Raw genomic sequence first — 18,693 nt, 5'->3', positions numbered from 1 at the left:
TAATCTCATCCACAACTCACGAGACGAGAATCTCTTGAACGGAAATTATTTTCTGTCACAACGTACACCTAACTTAAAACTTTCGACATATATATCCGTGTCTATAGAGAACGCTAATCCGTAACCCAGGTGGGGAATGAGAGATAAAGAAAAAACACGGTCGTCGAGTGCAATAATCAAGAGGGGCTTGACGCTAAATGGCCACATTCATTGACTGCACAGCAGCTGCACTTACAGAACGAACGTCTTCCGGATACATTAACAATGCACAATGGCGCCGCGCCACTCGACTTAAAACATTAAAATAGCGCCTCAATAAAACTTGCACCTTTATATTTCACGAGCATTTACACTAGCCTACCGCGTCCGCTATCCTTTCTTAATAACTTCTCTGAGAGGCCATCTTAGATTGCGCTGCTTTGTGAGCATCAAAAGGAGTCACGTATAGCTTTTAAGCTACAAAAATGAAGTGAAACGATGGCATTCAAACACGAAATGAGAAAACTCCTAGCATACAAGTTTACATAGACACCGACAAGTAAAATTCCCTTACCATAAATTACGAGAGGGAATAATTTACATACTTTGCAAAATATTATAATACCTAAGGCATTTAAATATAGAGTATGAGGAAAGTTTAACTATAAGTAAATAAGAATATATAAGAGATTGAAATAAAAATGAATGAAACTGAACATTTAAAGGAACCTTAATAATATACATTTAAAATAAAATCATTATCACATACAAACAAAATAGTTTCTGGTACATTTAATAATGACTTGAAGGTAAAGTGTGGTTTTAAAGTATTACAATATTAAGATTTAAAATTAACAATGTGCTTACCCCAAGTCTGTACACACTACATACGGAACGTTAACATTTTTAATAAATCTTCACATATCATAGTATTAACATAGATTATCGAATGAGTAACGGGAAAACGCTTGTATGTAGTGTGACGGTGCAAACTTGTGGTAATCAAATAGACGGTTAAAAATAAAATTGATGTCTCTACTTAATATTACGATGCTGACCTTTTGATTTAAATGTCACGGGTTCGATCTATCGCTGGGGCGATATATAAACTCATTAGACTTACACGATTTAATGTTATATTTATTTATATTTTTATTATTATTTATTATATATGTTAATATCTTTCAAAATCATTCCGTATGACTAATTATGATTTTAAGTTTAAACACACTTAAATTAAGAAAACAGTTTTATAACACGACCATGATTTTCAATTTGAAATTCGTAACACAAAAAGTCACAGAAAATGACATGTCTGTCCATTTGTTCTGCAAAACTCCGTAAGAGCTGCACTAATTTCGATGCAATTGACGGTAATAAAATAAAATAACTTCAGAAATTTAACATATTTTTAAATTACAGATACGCACGCACATGTTACAAACGAAGTCAGTTATATCTTTAAAGGAACAAAATTACACTGATTAAATTCTATATCACCTGTATTTTAAAACGCGACGTTGAACATTTAATTAATACAAGTACACGTATATATTGTCTGCGTTGTCTGTTGAACTGTTCCCAATACATAAGCAAACCTTATTACAGGTACTGAGTCGCCGCACGTTTGAAGCCATGACGTAAACAATGACAAAATACACAAGATTTATATATACATATAGCAACAAAATTTTTATCGCCAAGTGAGAGAGTTATTTTTTGTAATTAAATCATCTAAACTAATTACGAACGAAACATGTCATTTATAATTAATTTCACTTAATTTTGTGTCTCAAACAATTCCTTGTTCATGGGATCATCCTCAATATTTCTATACGACAGAAGCTATCCATCTAAACATCATTAGACATAACACGTTATAAAACGTCATCGCATTATAAATATACAACGATGAATACTCAAACCAAAACCAAATAGGTTTTATATAAATACATTTACTATCAACATATATAAAGCAATAAATTTTAACTATTCAAGTTGATATTTTTAAACAATTTTCATTGTAATTTTATTATTATTTAAAAAAGAAATATATACTATAATATATTGGGACACTGATTCCTAAGAATAATTTTGCAATCCAAAATTATCTCGTAGATCAGCCGAGTGCTGTAAGTAATGGATAATCCCAGGAGACGGTCGGCTGAGAATCGGTGCTGCGAAAGAAACTGGGTCAAAGAGCATGTATATCAAGTAATCATTCATTCTCCTGGACGTTTACACGTGCTCAGTTCAAGGTCAAACTTATTCGGCAATAACAAACTTATCGAGTGCTTTCACTCTATATCTCAGTCTCCGAATCTAAACACTGATAATTAAAACATTTAAAATATCTCTATAATACGTTGAATAATATTTAAATTCAACTTGGAAGATTGTGTTTAAGGAAAAGATATTAAAAGATAAAAGAAAAGATTGAAAACAGTTAGAGAAAGGAGATAAAAATAAACAATAGTGTCCCAAACACATGTCTATAAGCAGACATGTTAACTTATGTTATATGTATATACTATTTACATCTTATATGGAGGGGGTTAGACATTCTCAAGTAATGTATTCCGATAAAGGATGGAAGTAGTGAGATATAAATATAAATAATAATATGAACTATAAATATATTCATAAAAACACTGACCTAGTATGAGTATACGATGTCGAACTTAAAACAGATAGTATCAACGTTTTTAATAACAATTATTTAATGTTTAAGTTTCAAACTCATACTATGGGTTCCGCTCATCCTATCAGATGCGGTTACCCAAAACAGTGAGCAGTTTAACACGTCGCTATTGTGCCCCAATTGTTTCGGGTTAGCGACAGAATTGTATTCTGACAAATACAGAGGCTTACCAAAATACAAGTTAACACTTAGTATGAATCAACACATTAGCCGAGTGTTTAGGTTGACTCGGTCAAGTAATACTAAGGCTACATATTCAACATGAACGCACGAACATTATTAATATTAAAAAAATATATAAAGATAATTTACATAATGACCTACTTATTTCAAACACAATAATAGAATTATCGCACAGCTTACTTGTTCGTTCGTCATATATATCTGATTGTACTGAATTACTTTTAAAGTTAAATGCTTAAATAGCAGCTTTTACCATACAGTACATAAAAATTATAATAAAATTATTTTAGTCATAAAAGATTTTTGTTATAAAAATCAATGTGATAATTTAACATTATTCACATTGTCTCATGTTGTTATAGAAATAAATGTGAATGACGTCAACGCATAACGTGTAAAAATACTTTATATTAATTTTAAAACATTTATATTCATTTTGTCTTTTGACGATGATCGATTGCTTTACTTATTATTTACACATTACTATACATACTTTTTAAAAAAGTGAATATACTTTTCTTCTAAGGAGTTTATTTTCCTATGTATATATATATAAAACTATTATTGAGTTCCTAGTATATAACAAGTGTATATGAATGTTATATATAGGTGAAGAAGGGTCGAAGTGTTCAAGTCACGAGAGTAGGTCGTAAAATCGATAGGGCAAGTACGGATCGAGAGCGTTGCTAACCAAATATGTATTTATATATATAAAGTATTAAAAAAATTACACCTATAAAAAATAGAATATCGTTTTATAAACATATTGGTTATGACAAAAACAACGATTTAGTTTTACAATATACAATGTCAACTCATATGAAATAAATAACAGATTGATTAATAGCAGATTTTATTAGCTTGTTTTATTTGTTTAAATTAAAATTTAAATATTTATCTCATAAAAAAATAAATTATAAAATAATTGTCATTAATTTAGTAACGATAACCTGCTAAATATATACGCCTCGATTGTCAACTGATTTGTAAACATCAGAATAACTATCCTACCGAACAGGCTACCCACGACTCCATGACTCCTCCATGGGACAGAAAATAAAACATAAAAAAGGAAAGAATATAAAATTATTAAATAAAAATGTTATAAATGATTTATATAACATATACTCTTTATAACGACCTTGTATAACAGTGCCCTACAAAAAGATACAACTTCCTTAATTAAAATTATCTCACAACCTTGCTCCATTGATCGGCGGTTTTGTATATGATTTTCATTTACAACACAAAGACAACTAAACCGACCAAAAGTTTCTAAAACATATTACACAGCAAATTATTTAATTAGACGCCGTAAGTTAAAAGGCGAACGCTCCGTTTACAGAGCAACCGCTAGCGTAAATTTTAGTGACATTTAATGGCTTGATTACCGAATGGAAAATTACCGTTCGCCTTTTACATGAATTGAGACTAAATCAGATGTTTAATATACTTCAAACTCTCATTAGAGACATCTCTGTATTAATGTATAAAAAGAAATAACAGCAATAGAGCTGGCGACGTACCAGGCTGGGTATGATATAGGTCAGGCGTGTCGTGGTGTGGCCTATAGTGGTGTGGCGTGGCCTATAGTGGCGTTTCGTGGCGTGTCATCCTAGTTTTAAAACGATACGTCAACTTTAGCTCTAACATATAATGAAGGGGTGCGTATCAGCGGACCGGAAACGCTTTGAAGGATCAAACGATATTACTCAGAACATTATCTAGTCTAGTTTAGATAAAAACACGCTCACCTCGATAACATTACTTGTAACTAAATATAATAAAAAATTATACATTTATAATGATACAATAATAAAAAACAAATAAACTCTGCTATTGTCTGTTGTACTGGCTGTATAATGGTCCGCCAGCGACCTGTGCTCATTTCAACATGGAATGAAGCCAAATTTAACAAAACGCATACCCACTTTCGAGCAACTAAAATAATGTCTCAGCTTTCTGTTACTCAGAATAGGGTCATGGGGATTGCAAGTTATTTTCTACATTACGTAACGCACTAAAATAAATATTCGGGCAAAAAAAAACCAACACGTTAGCAAGCAGCTGCTTTCGCCAGGTGTTGGGAATTTAGCTAACGTTACATTCATTTGGACCTTCCAGTAATACATCTATATCACTAGTTTTTTCCTGCCACTTCGTTCGCGGGGTCTGCGATAAGCTCAAGAGAAATGCTTAAAGAATTCTAAAACAATAAATGTGTTATTCGACCGGCAGCGACATCTAAAATCTGCGTTTCGTGACGTCATACACAAAACAACTGTTGTGCCTCGATGATGCGACAATTATACGGAATAAATTATATCCTGTCTTATTTTGATGTCTAAGCTTAATTACTGTAAAGTTTCATCCAAATTTGGTAAGCAAATTTCAAGTGAAAGAACATCAAACATCCAAAGATTAATCTACAGAAATATTCGCATAGATAATATCAGTGGGATAACATTGTACGTAACAAAACTGTGCACTAACAAAAAAAAAAACATTAGTCAAATAACAAATTGTCAATAAATCTGTATTCAACGCTCGCAGAACATTAATATTACGAGTATGTTTGATACAAAACTGTGTCATCGGAGCGAGGTAACTGCAGCGTGATTTCTATGTAATATGAACATGGAGTAGAGCTATGTAATTATATAATATTAATGTACGAGTTTGAAGCCGTTCCAGATACGCTCGTTGGGTGTTCGATCACTGAATCCGAACCCAAGGATTCTCGTGACCATCGACCGTGAACGGGTGTTGTGATGAAAAGAATTGCATCATAATATAGCGCAGATGAATGGAAACGAGACCGTTCCTTTGTTTCCGTATTGTATGCGGTATGTGCATGAAAATATGGGTTGGGTGAGATCTTTGCGAATAAAAAACTACCCTAATATTATTTTACGATTCCCGATTATGATGGTTGCACCCCTGTTAGTTGGATCGCTATAACTGGGTTTCTTGAGTCGTCCGCTAAAAATATGAAAGCGAATTTTCACAACAATTAAAACTATACAAAGGAACCGAGGAGCTTTTGTGAGTGGTGTTAGTTTCTCTCACCCCTTAAATTGGACTATTGTCTTGTATATAAAAAACCTCATTTCTTAACTCCCTGAATTTAAAATAAAAAAAAACCATATCAGTTTCAAACGACTTAAATATATACATAAAATTTAAGTGTTTTTTACTAAATACTGATATATATTATGAATACGATGGATGGTATACCAAAATATTTATTTTCCAACTTTTACCTATCCGTGTGTCTGTTTGTATCGGCTGATCTCCGAAACGCTGGACAGATTTTGACGGGACATTCTTATCAACTCCGTCTTACATGTGTTATACGAGTTTAGTTAGGCCACTTCCACTTTAGTACATTTTTTTTTATTAGTAGAAACGTTTTTGTCTGTACGAAAAAACTTTTCGTACGGATAAAATTGAGTCCGCAATTTGTTTGACCTACAAATACCATTTCTTAACACAAAAATATCACTAAAAATGTTGTAATGTCATATATAAAGAAACGTGTCTTATTTAACGGTAGGTGGTAGGTTGTGATGGTGATGGTAGCTCACGGGCGGAAGTTGTCCGATGGCGGAGGTGACGTCATCACCCGCGACCTTCTCCAGCGGATATTAATCATCCCATGTGTATTGAGGCCTCGGAATAAACATAGAATTTTAATTATTCCACATTAACAGGTATCGTGTTAACGAAACACGTAAGTCTTCGTTTAACACAAATAACATTTTTTTTTTTAATTAATTTAAAATGTCTGTTAATACTGATAGTGAGATATTAACATTGAGACTCGGTAATTAAAAAAATATATATTACCAATGTTTTCATTATAATACATTACAGCACTTTGATATCGCTTATGAATGATACGAAATTGGTATTCACAAACAATGACATTCGAATTGCTTATTTTTAAAGTAAAACTATAATTAATTAGAGGAAATCACTTTTATATATGTACTAGTGGTTTTGAATACTTTGTTACGTAATATAAAAATGTTCGTATACTGCGACGGACTTAACACGTCTTAGAACTGGCAGGTACAAAATAAAACAGAGAACATATATTCCGTTTAGGATTAAAACATCAATAATGATTGATATATATGACAAACCGCCCGCATCATGGGCAATTGTAAAATTACCGCCCCCCTTAATACCTATTCAAGAAACTTGTTTTGTAAAAAAATTAGGCGTAACCACTGATACATTGATACGTATACATATTTGATATTTAATTGAAAACTTAAAATATTACTTTCGAACGTTATATATACATATATATATTTATATTCGTAAATTTAATAAAACAGCCAAAGTCGTATTCTGCAACTAGTGTTACGTTTTAAGGAATACCATACAATGTAATCAATATCAGACATCTGATAGCCTATTCGAGACAGGATATTAGCGTCGCGTGCGATAAATAGTTTTTCAACTCGGACGAACACTCAAATAGACCCAACTCGATTACAACTGTTTCCTTTAATAATTAAAAACTTTAAAAGCAATGACGTCATCCATATAAATATTCTATAATCTTCATAAAGTCAACAATATAAAAAACTACAGAACTACGATATCGGTTAATAGCGTCTATCACACATTCTACTACGATGCTGTTTGGACATGACTGTGACTGTGTATCGACAAAATTTTATGTAAATTTTAGTCAGACGACATTTTTGGAAGCGAACGTAATAATAGCACATGTGTTTTCCTTCATTATCAATTATAACCAAATGAAATGGAAAGGGGCCGCCGTGTGGAATAACATTAACATCACATTAAAGTTAACATTGTAAAACACTCGGCACGTTATCCGTTTTATTCACAAGCTGTGACCGCCTCGCCGGCTCGCCCACTTGACAGTCGGTCAGCGACTAAGTTATTGATAGTCATAGTTGGCCATAACTTTATTTATATACATATAGACTTTGTACAAATATAGCTAGAAAAATATTTACTTCCCATGTCATTTCTCTTTCAACTCCATACTCCATAGATAACATGTTTACACTAAAAACAAATAATACCTAATAGTTCACTATACCTAATAGTGTATAACAATGATTGACGAATTGTTTACAGGATACAGGCAGCTGTCACGCGATCAACATCACCGCTATATAAAAAACAACGCGACAACAACATTTACAATACAACGCAATAGTCTAGCCGCACAGGGTACGGCTGGGAGACCTTGGTCTGATGACTCAGGCGGATAACTTGACAAGGTGAAGAGCGAACCGGCCTCCACCAGCTACCAGCATCCATAACACAATATTTTATCGGCACACTACATACTTTCAGTCTTTATTTCATCTACACTATCATGTGCGAATATTTAAACTTTAAACTTTTACTAAGAAACAGAACAGAACGGCAAAATGTTTACATTCAATCGATTCAGTAGTTACGTCACAGCAACTAACACATGTTTGATCCGGGAAGCCCCGAACGTTTCACCGCGTCCGAAATAACTCACGCGCCCTATGTATAGACATGAGGAAAATTTACAAATTTTCTCTCCCAAAAAAAACACCTTTATCGATAACCACTTATTTATCTATTTAATATAGATAGTCAAATGCGGAATAATTTAAGCAAAACAATGGAGGGCAACTGCGCAATTATAATTGCGTTTCACGTGATGTTCTCGATTCGCTTACATCCCACATCGTCGTTTTGCTATTGAATACGACAATATTTTAAGTACTCTTTATGCCGGCCAAGTCGAGGATAATAACTAACTAGGTATAAACGATGTCGAAACTACAAAATGGATAACTAGGCGGCGACGTCACATGAAAAAATTAGTTCATAGAAATCAATATGGCGACGGTTTGCTGGCTTGAAGCGTGTTAGGAGAGCTATAGAGCCGGCTTAGACGAGCTCTGGAGATACGACCTTGATTGACTGGTTCTTAATACTCGCGATTATACACATGTAGTAAATAACATTAAAATAATAACATTCAAGAACATTTTGTTACAACTAACAATGATTATAACACATGCCAATATTTACATATAATACGTTCACACCATTGAGTGGCGCATTACACAAATTTATATTAGGACTATGTTTTTTTACTATATTTCTATTTCACTATCAAACAATACTTATGAAAATTAACAATATTCCTGTTACATAAATAATCATTTTCAAACTTTCCAATACATATATAAATATATGAACGGTAAGTATGTTTTATCTATATTTGTTATATAATATCGAGATATAAAATTTAAGAAAATAGCTTAGTCCAAGTTCGCATCGTCATTCGTCACAATACACGAAACGTTTAACCGTATCGGATTCAATAAAATTGGTCAAGTTAATGCTATATATAATGTGCAAAGATTCATGAATATTAAACTGTTAACGAGAAGTATATAGTGTTGAAACTTAGACTAAGCATACAGTTCTGTAATTACGTAACATTTTTAACTTTCGTTTGATGTGCTCTACAAATCCGGGAACCATGAAAAATTACATTTATTACACGAATTAGGTAGTCAAAACATTACGTTTACTATATTTCGTAACAATGACAGAGTTTATTTTAGCTGGTTTTAGTACAACCCGATGATATGATTTTTATTATGACAGACGGATAAATTTCTCAATTAATATATATACATAAATAAACATTGTCCGCTCCATAAAAATTAAACTTTATTACATAAAAAAATATACTTAATAGTTTAAAACAAATTTAAATTTCATAGTCTCTTGATACACATTATTTTTTAAGATAGACAGAATTTTCAATTATTTAAATTGATAACGTTATCTTTTCAGGTGAAATAATTAAATTTACTAAACGTACATTAATGTAGGATAGAAAGGGCGAGATAAAGAAAAATCCAATCCAATTCTGCCGAAAGTTATGTCGTTGATATTATAAAATAATGTCGAAGTTTTAACATTGTTTTATAAATTATTAGATTATGTACGTAATAGTAACTTAATATGTCGTAATTATGACACACGTTATAATCGGATTACACAACGAAACACAAATCTCACACACGCGACACTTCACACGCTCTTAATAAACAAATACGATAAAAACTATATAGATACGATGAATTCACACATCAATACTGTCCTGTAACAGTCGATGTATTCGTTGCGTGAACCTACTTATTGGTAAGTTTAGCGTTTTCTTTGAGACATTTAAGTTATACAGAAAAATAATTAACATTTAGTGGAAGCACATATATATATATTTCAATATAAACTGTACTTGACCGTGTTCCACTTGGAAGGTAGATGGAAATTAAGCTGAAGATGGTCGATGTCTATATCCCGGTAATAGCCTATTCACTTTTACCGCGCAGACACCCAAACTGAACAAGAAATCACGAGCAGATGAATTGTTAAAATGCAAATTTCAAAAATCTATCGATACGCACTGTTTTATATAATGAAAATAAAAAAAAAAAACAAATAGTACGAAGTTAATAAAAACATTAATGTTAATATCGAATAGCGAGGTGGTCGGCAGACTGGTGAAAAATTGATAATAACAAGAAAATACATGAGACCAGCAACTTCTTGTCGTAGGAGCATCAATTAATCACGTAGTAAGCGTACGGGAGATAGAGAATTCATTATATATATATATATACGAATATCTCTACAAATTAGTAGAACTTTATCTGAATTATGTCAAATAAGTTTAATATTTTTTATTGTAATAGTAGTAATTACGAGATTCATTTATTTATTATCCATTGTATGCTACTTCAATGGCATGAGATCATTTACCTCTTACGGACATTATGTAACAAAGGCCGGCTTTTGTTTTATTATAATAGCAACCAACAATGAATGTGACACGCAAACCATATGGAAACCTTCACGTAAACGGATCCAGGGAGAGGAATGGGAGCGTAACATGTCACATCTGATGCGGACGAGCGTACTCGACTCAGCTAGGACAGATACACTCAGATATCACACACATGATATCCTGAGCACTTGTTTCGTATAAACAAAAAACGAACGAATCATAACAGACCACTTACATCGTGAAACGACTGCAAAAATTATATATATATATATATATATATATATATATATATAGTGAGTGTTGATCAAACTTTAGAGTCTAATGCAAATTTTTATAAAAGCCTTATCCGCTAACATGCCTACATTTCTTCACAGTATAGTGACAAATTAAAAGAAATGTTGACATTAGATTTCTGCGCGTTTCGAAGGTAACATTACTGAAAACGAATGACCGGAAAAAACCGATTGGAGTTATTTTGATTAAACGAAAGAAAACAGACTAGCAAATACAATTAGGTTAAGTCCGACGGAGGGAAGTAAACAAAACATTTGAGACTCACTGTTAAGATACTAATGATATTTGCTTGGATACAAGACCGCCAGTTTAAAATTCCTCTTCATCCGATCAAATTAAACTACAATATTATATTTTTCTTTAGTGTAAAATATATAATGATGTATGGTATGAGACTTCACAGGACTGGCCCGATATCGAGAACTATTTTTAAGATTTGAAATTTAATTAAGATAAAAATAAACTTACCCTGTCTTTGGTTAACTTTTTCTTTAATGTTATGCAAATAAAGGAACCAGTGAGACCAAGTTCTTCAATCAGTGAAATCGACTCGTGAAAACGGTTTTATCCGATAGCCGAGACTTCGAAACAAATAAAAGTGAAATATTGCATTACCGATAAATTTTTTTAAACAAGTATAATGTTGACATTAATCCGAAATTAAACTTACAGTGAATGAGAAAATTTACATTGAAGTGTTCTTAAAATTTTTAAATGTATATAAAATTCATATGTAATTTTTACAGAAATATTTAAATACTTAAACCCTTCGGATAGCTTCAAAGCATTACACATCACTCAACTTCCCGGTACAAGGACAGCCATTACAGACTTTTATTATAACGTAAATGACGGAAAAATTCTTACGTTCCCGTACGTAAGTACATTGCGATTTTACGATTCGCTATATATCGCATGACGACATGCCCTCTTATTGCTCATTGTTTGCTAAAACGATTTTCACATTAAAACAGTTTTAGCACAACAGATAAAAAAACCACAATGTATATATTTTTTACTGTAATTTTAACATCGTAAATTATTTTGGCAACATGACATGTGTGTATATATATAGATGTCTGTGTATGTGTGTGTATGTTTGAGTGTCTGTGCTAGTACAATCTGGAATTACCTTTAGCAACAATGTGGATAGTGTTATCAGCTCAGCTGTTACACCTATCGATCCGAGCGTCAGTTCGTTGTAAAGTGCGTTATAATCGGGTGAACACCATCAACAATTGGTAGCCGACCGTTCCCACTTTGATATCAGACACTGCTACCACAACACATCCAACACACGGAAATATAACAGACGTATATCACCAACAACTATTTACGAACAGTTCATATCACAAACGGTACGAGATAAGATATAAATATTGTATCAACTTGTTATCCGCAATATGAATCGTAGTGATCGCGGTGACGGGGACACGTGCGCTCCGTACGGCGGCACTATCGCGACTGACGTAGGAGGGCACGGGCCGTGGGCGACGGGCTGTGGGGCCGTGAGCCGGAGCCGTGGGCTGTGGGGCCGCACACCGGAGTCGGGGGACAGTGGGGCCAACGGTCTGGGCCGTGGGCTGCGGGGACGCGGGCCGAGGCCGAGGGCTGACAGACGGCTACGACTGAAACCGCCTTGAGCTACGAGAGCTACGAACTTCAACTCTATAATAAATTTAAACGAAACACAAAACGTCATTGAATTAAAATCAAATCAATTATGGAAGAGCCTCCATCGCGTGTCTGGATTGATTTTAAAACTGCTCAGACATGTTTGATTGACAATTTATTATAATTTATATACCTCCTTCATAATCATAATATTTAATCCATAATCTCCAAACGTAAGTACATTTACATGAACAATGAGACTGTTTCCAGTGTCCTCATAAAAAGTTTGTTAAAAAAAATGAATAGCCGTAAACAGGAAAATACGAGTGAAAAATCTCAACAAAATTGAGGTTTATTTTTAATTATAATGATAATTTTTATGAGTTATACCGGGAAAAACTGCCAATCCGCCGGCAATCGTTTAGACAGAGATTACTATAACCTTGAAGCCAGATAATGAAGAAGACGACCTTATTGACAACCACTGAGCCTTTCAAGTTTCATGATAAAAAAAATATTAATTTATTTTTAAACGCCGCGAAAACATCGAAGTATCGCTTGGACAGATTTTTTATCAACGTGAATTCTTAATTCAATCGGGTCTTAGAAAATTTTAAGTTGGTACCAATTGGACCGAAATTAAATAAATTTTAATATATCATATATGTATAACCTCATTTTCTAACTCCTAAATTCATCTCAATACGACACAATAATTAAAAAAAAATTTACATCTATATAAATATTATCATATTTAACAAACAAAACGCCTTTGGTATAAAAATAGCAATATCAACATTTCCTAATATGTAAATAATGACAATACAAATGTAGTTCGGAGGAGAATAAAAATAAAATATTCATTATGGCATTAATATACGAGTGGCAAGTTAAAAAATACTTTGAATATATCTGTGAATTATCTCAAGAGACCGTTTCCGTAGGGAACAGAATCTGTTTCGAAGGATCACACACACTTAGAAAACTAAATTATATATATTTTTATTACTTTCCTCGATCATTCTTATAATTGTGTATTATATTTTAAACATCTCAAAACCTTTTCTTTCTACTAACCGTTACTTGGCTGTTAAGGTATGTGTTATAAACAATTTCTTAGCCTAACAAATTATATATTTAGATGTACAAGTATGTATGTTAGAGATAACATGACGTAAATAAAAACTCCTTCGTGAAAACCATATTTATATTATAATTCATAGTCATACATATTTAGTTTCAAAACAATTTTGTTAATGTGTTCCTTCACGCTCAAAAAATACTGTAGGCATAAATTTTATACTTTTTTTTTGTTTTTTTGATAAACCAGTTTCTAAATCACTCAAGCAATGAAAAAATAGAATAATGTGTAAGTAAATAATGAGTTGAAGCAAATCACTATGTTTTTAAAAATAGAATTATGTAAATTAATGTACAAATAAGAGCAGAAAAATATATACGTATTTATCTGCAATACGTTTAAAAAATTAAACAAGTGCGAGTCGGACTCGCCCATGAAGGGTTCCGTAGCAACAAGTTGATGGCATAATATAAAAGTTATTGTAGTGCGTTGTAACTTTGATCGATGTTTTATAAACAAAATAACTTGGTTTTACATATGTTGTATAGTGTTTGTATGAGCGACAAAGTTGTATATGCGTTTTTTGAAAATGTATTATTTCTTAAAAACAAATAATGATATCTCGTTCAAGCCGATTTTCGTTGAAAGTTTCTATTGAAATCTACAGCATATATTTTTTTTTAGTTTTCTCACTCTCTTATTTTAAAAGTTGGAGGGGGGGACACTCATTTTTCCACTTTGGAAGCGTCTATCATTCTAACAATTGATTTTGACGAAAAATGGTTTTAGGAGCCATAATGTCTTTTTTAAAGCCCTATTCATAAACACCTATCACATATAGGTTAGCTGAAAAAAAATTTTTTTTTAATCAGTCCCATGTATGGAATGCCCCCCTTTAATATATATAAATTTTTAATATTTAATATATATAATATATAAATTTATTAATTTTTATTAAAAATTCGTATAGTGGTTACCAGAATACATCAACCTACAAGGCCCAAAAAATTGGGAAAATAAATGGCTGTGACATACGGACGGACGGACGGACAGACAGACATGACGAATCGAATCTATAAGGGTTCCGTTTTTTGCCATTTGGCTACGAATCCCTAAAAAGGCCTTTGTGTTCTAAAATCCTCTATGTTTATATAAGAATTTTGTGAATTTTAATTTAACACGAAACAAAGGTTTAATATAAGCAAGAACTAAAAAGTCCTAGAGAATATTATTACTGTCTCTCCATTTATTATACAACCAAATTCGGTTTGTATAAATGTATCCTTAGAGTGGTGAATCGATTAAGATGAAAGTTGAACGAATAAAGAGATCAGAACGCAGAGCTAATGGTAAATGACGCAAATTCTATTAAGATATATATAATTCTGCTGTACGTGTGTAAGTCACCTTACTCCTCCTAAACGGCTGCACCGATTTGAATGATATTTTTGTATGCATCAGTGTAATTCCCCAAATGGTTTAGATTCACTAATGATCCCAGCAAATGGCGCTGCAGTCAGTATCTTGTTTGTTTTAAATTATAAAGCTGGAACGTAAGTGAAAACTAGTAAATAGTATACTTGTAGTAGTAATAAAATACCCGTTTTATTGTTGATACAACATTTCATTTATCGTCATCTAAAATTAAAAAAAGATATTTGTTGTTAAAAAAAATAGGAGAAATGAGCAGAAACTAAGAAATTCTAAGAAAACTCAGCAATCACCTTCCTTATATAAACTTTTTTGAAAAGAAAATTCTTATGCGACTTCCAACAAGGTTGCGTTAAACATTTAACGCTCCTTATAGAAAGAGACAGCGAGAGGGAATGCGTGGAGCTCGAACGCATGCGCGTACTATACCTGTCAATGAGTAGCGTCCAATATTCCAACGGAAAGAGGGAGAGAGAAAGAAAGATACACAAATGTAGAAAGCAGGAGAGAGAAAGAGAGTGAGTCGGTAGATTCAAAGCACATGCGCATGGTACTATTGCTATGTACGTACGAAGTAAACAGTGTGGGCGTCGTGAAATTAGCTGAAATACGAACTTGTTGTTCTATATTAATTTATTTATAACAATCATAATTTTTTTTAATTGGATTTGATACACATATCATTTTGTGTTAGCAACGAGCGGCAACCCTTAGCCAGCTCCCTGGTTGGTATGATGTTTTTTGACATGAAAGGACAACGTTTTTAAGATCTGATGTTATAATACATATAAGTATAACACCGAATCTTCACGACCGTTCCGTTCTCCAGACATAAAAAATATATATTTTATGTAAACAATTTATGTAATGATTAACGTATGGTAGGGGATGTTTATTTAAATTTAAGAAATTGCGATATAAAATAAAAATTCGAAAAAAAAACATTATTTAAACTTTAGGAAATCAATTACAAAAAAAAACTATCGAAATAAACTATATATAAGACACTTTCTAGGAACATAAAAAGTTTGGGTCGTCAATAGTAAGTGTAAGTAACCAAATAACATACGAGTTCACGAGGAACATACAAACAGACAAACTAAATTCAATATAAAGGCAGCCATTCAACAACCTTACGATTGTCTTTTTATATGAATTGATTATTATTATAAAGTTTTTCTTCATAAACCACGTGTTTACGTTAATTTTAAGACAAAAAAATATAAAGTTACAATGATAATAAGGGTAACGACATTAACAATGATATTATGAAATAAACATTTTTATCATCATCACACGTAATAATAACGCTCTCGTATATTTAATACGTCACATATTAAAACACGAAATATATTAAAGAAACATTCTTAATAACTATTCTTTGTAAAACATACTCTTTTATCTTTATTTAACACGATGAGACAAAACCTCTCAGCATTCCATGGATTCACCGTGCGGGTGCCGGGTCCATCGCGTTGCAGGGAGAGGAACTTCAACAGTGCCTGGGACTTGCGACCCAGGTGTAGGTTTAAGGAGGCCCTAACTAACGCGCGTTAAACGCTCACATCCACCGTCCAAGCTCCTCTCTCAACCTAACCAAATTTAAAAAGAAAGTCCAGGACGGCCTTCGAAGAACTAGTTAATTTTGATTTATGAATGTATGTTTATATTTATATTTAACGTTACAAAATGTTTACGTGTAAAAAGTGATAATGATGCTAGTCATGTATTAAATACCGAAGCTTCGAACCTGGAGCGTCACGAGCTTTAATCACAATAACCTTTCGTTGAATGTCATATGTGCTAGCTTATATTTTGACGAGAATTTAATTTGCGTGCATACTAGATCTTGTCTGTGACTGTTAGTTGCGTCCAAAGATAAATATATTAAGTGGCTTAAAACAATACATATATAGGCCGCACCGTGAGCTACTACTCGCGTTGCCGCCTTTAGATAGCTAAGATACTGATTGCAACGCCATCTGTTGGGATAGTTTGTGAATCAAAACCTTCTGTGTCGCCACCTTGTTGATTAAGAAAAAAATATACAAATCGTCACAGCTGTTTAGGAGCCCGGTGACATGCACAGGCACGGTAGAATTATTTATATTCACATATAATAGCCCAACCTCAGTCCTCACAGCGACCGCAACACACGAAGCGGACGCGTAATATTATATGGACGCATACATTTTTTATATTATTATAATATATTTTATGAGTTAAAAGCAGTCTGTTGCTTACTTTATCCAGATGTAACGAACACATTGTTTATAATATAGAGAGTACCATCTATTTGACTGTGTTTAACCACGTTATTGTGTACATAAAATATTTGTATTAAAAATATATTACGCATTATATACAAGATAATAGAATTTAATTCAGATAAGTACTGAACACAACATGTATATACGTCTGACTTAAATAGTTTTAACACTATGAATCATTCCTCTATCTTCATAATGTCATTAAAAATTTGAGTTTTATATATGAAAGAAATATTTATTATGCATCTCCTTTAAGGTCATGTTTAAGGAAATGTAAGGCCATATATACAACAATGACATGTAAGTAGAGGATTTGAACCTGCGACTTGTGGGATAGCGCCTAACCGTCGTTATAATAACTGAACTATCGTGCCGTGTCCCAGACACGAGACACTTTTAAACACGTCTGATCAGCTGTTGTGATTTTGTATTTAAACTATTTCGAAGCAAAAACGTAAACTTTAAAACATTTTAATCTGCACAATGACGTCACACCAATCACATCACGTGATTATTGTATCGTATTGTACCACTTGTATTTATTTTAAAAAAATATTTGTAGAAATAAAATTTTAATCTCACTAAGGTATTCTATGTGTATCAAAGAATTTGCTAACTGAAATGATGCTAATACCCAATTGAAAGCTTTAAGTATAAAAATTTTTGGACTCATTAGATACGTCATATGTTAATTTCGAAGAAAAAATTTTAGGAATATTTTTTTTTTTTTTTAATTTACCAAAAAATAATATGCAAATTCTTTCTACTTAACATTAATGATATTATACGACACGTTTCTTGTTTTTCTTTTCTTAAACAGAACACCCGAAGATTCAAAAGCATAGATATGTTGACAATAATGTAGAAACCAAAATAATGTAAAGTTACTAAGTGTCTAATATAAAAAACAAATAATAAGTTTAGCTGTGACCGGCATTGTTACTGAAAAAATCTAGTTGTCAAAAACCTATAATCGCCATTTCGTATAAAGATGTACTCACCTTCAACATGGTGAGTATTTTCTGCGATAGTTCGTAATCAAAGTTGGTGTATTTGGAGTCAGTCATATCATAGACGAAGACCAGCCCGGCCCGCTGGGTCTCCAGCGACTGGAGGGCGCAGTCCAGTTGGTACACTACACCCTGGGGGTAGATTAACAAAATTTTACCATACAGGGCACATTGCACTAAATGTAAGATTTCTGATAGGAACTATTGAACAACTTTGCACTTGTGTAATTGTCACCTGCTTGGCGCGAACACCAACATCGGAGAATTATTGAATTTTTCAAGCATGACATCCC

At 32.6% G+C, this 18,693-nt stretch overlaps 1 protein-coding gene across 2 annotated transcripts in view; it reads right to left on the bottom strand.

The window, feature by feature from the left end:
- The window catches only part of LOC116768246 (tyrosine-protein phosphatase non-receptor type 9-like), a 46,364-nt gene that overhangs the window by 17,807 nt on the left and 9,864 nt on the right, over positions 1-18,693 (bottom strand). For both annotated transcript variants that reach the window (XM_032658921.2, XM_032658922.2), the window contains exon 4: positions 18,392-18,532. In XM_032658921.2, the coding sequence (XP_032514812.1) occupies positions 18,392-18,532 (141 nt within the window). The remainder of the gene's footprint in view (positions 1-18,391; positions 18,533-18,693) is intronic.

This window comes from Danaus plexippus, chromosome 19 (assembly GCF_018135715.1).
Source record: "Danaus plexippus chromosome 19, MEX_DaPlex, whole genome shotgun sequence".
In the NCBI taxonomy this organism is placed as follows: Eukaryota; Metazoa; Arthropoda; class Insecta; order Lepidoptera; family Nymphalidae; genus Danaus; species Danaus plexippus.
Note: the sequence above shows the minus strand (reverse complement) of the source record. Positions and strands in the feature narration are given on the sequence as shown.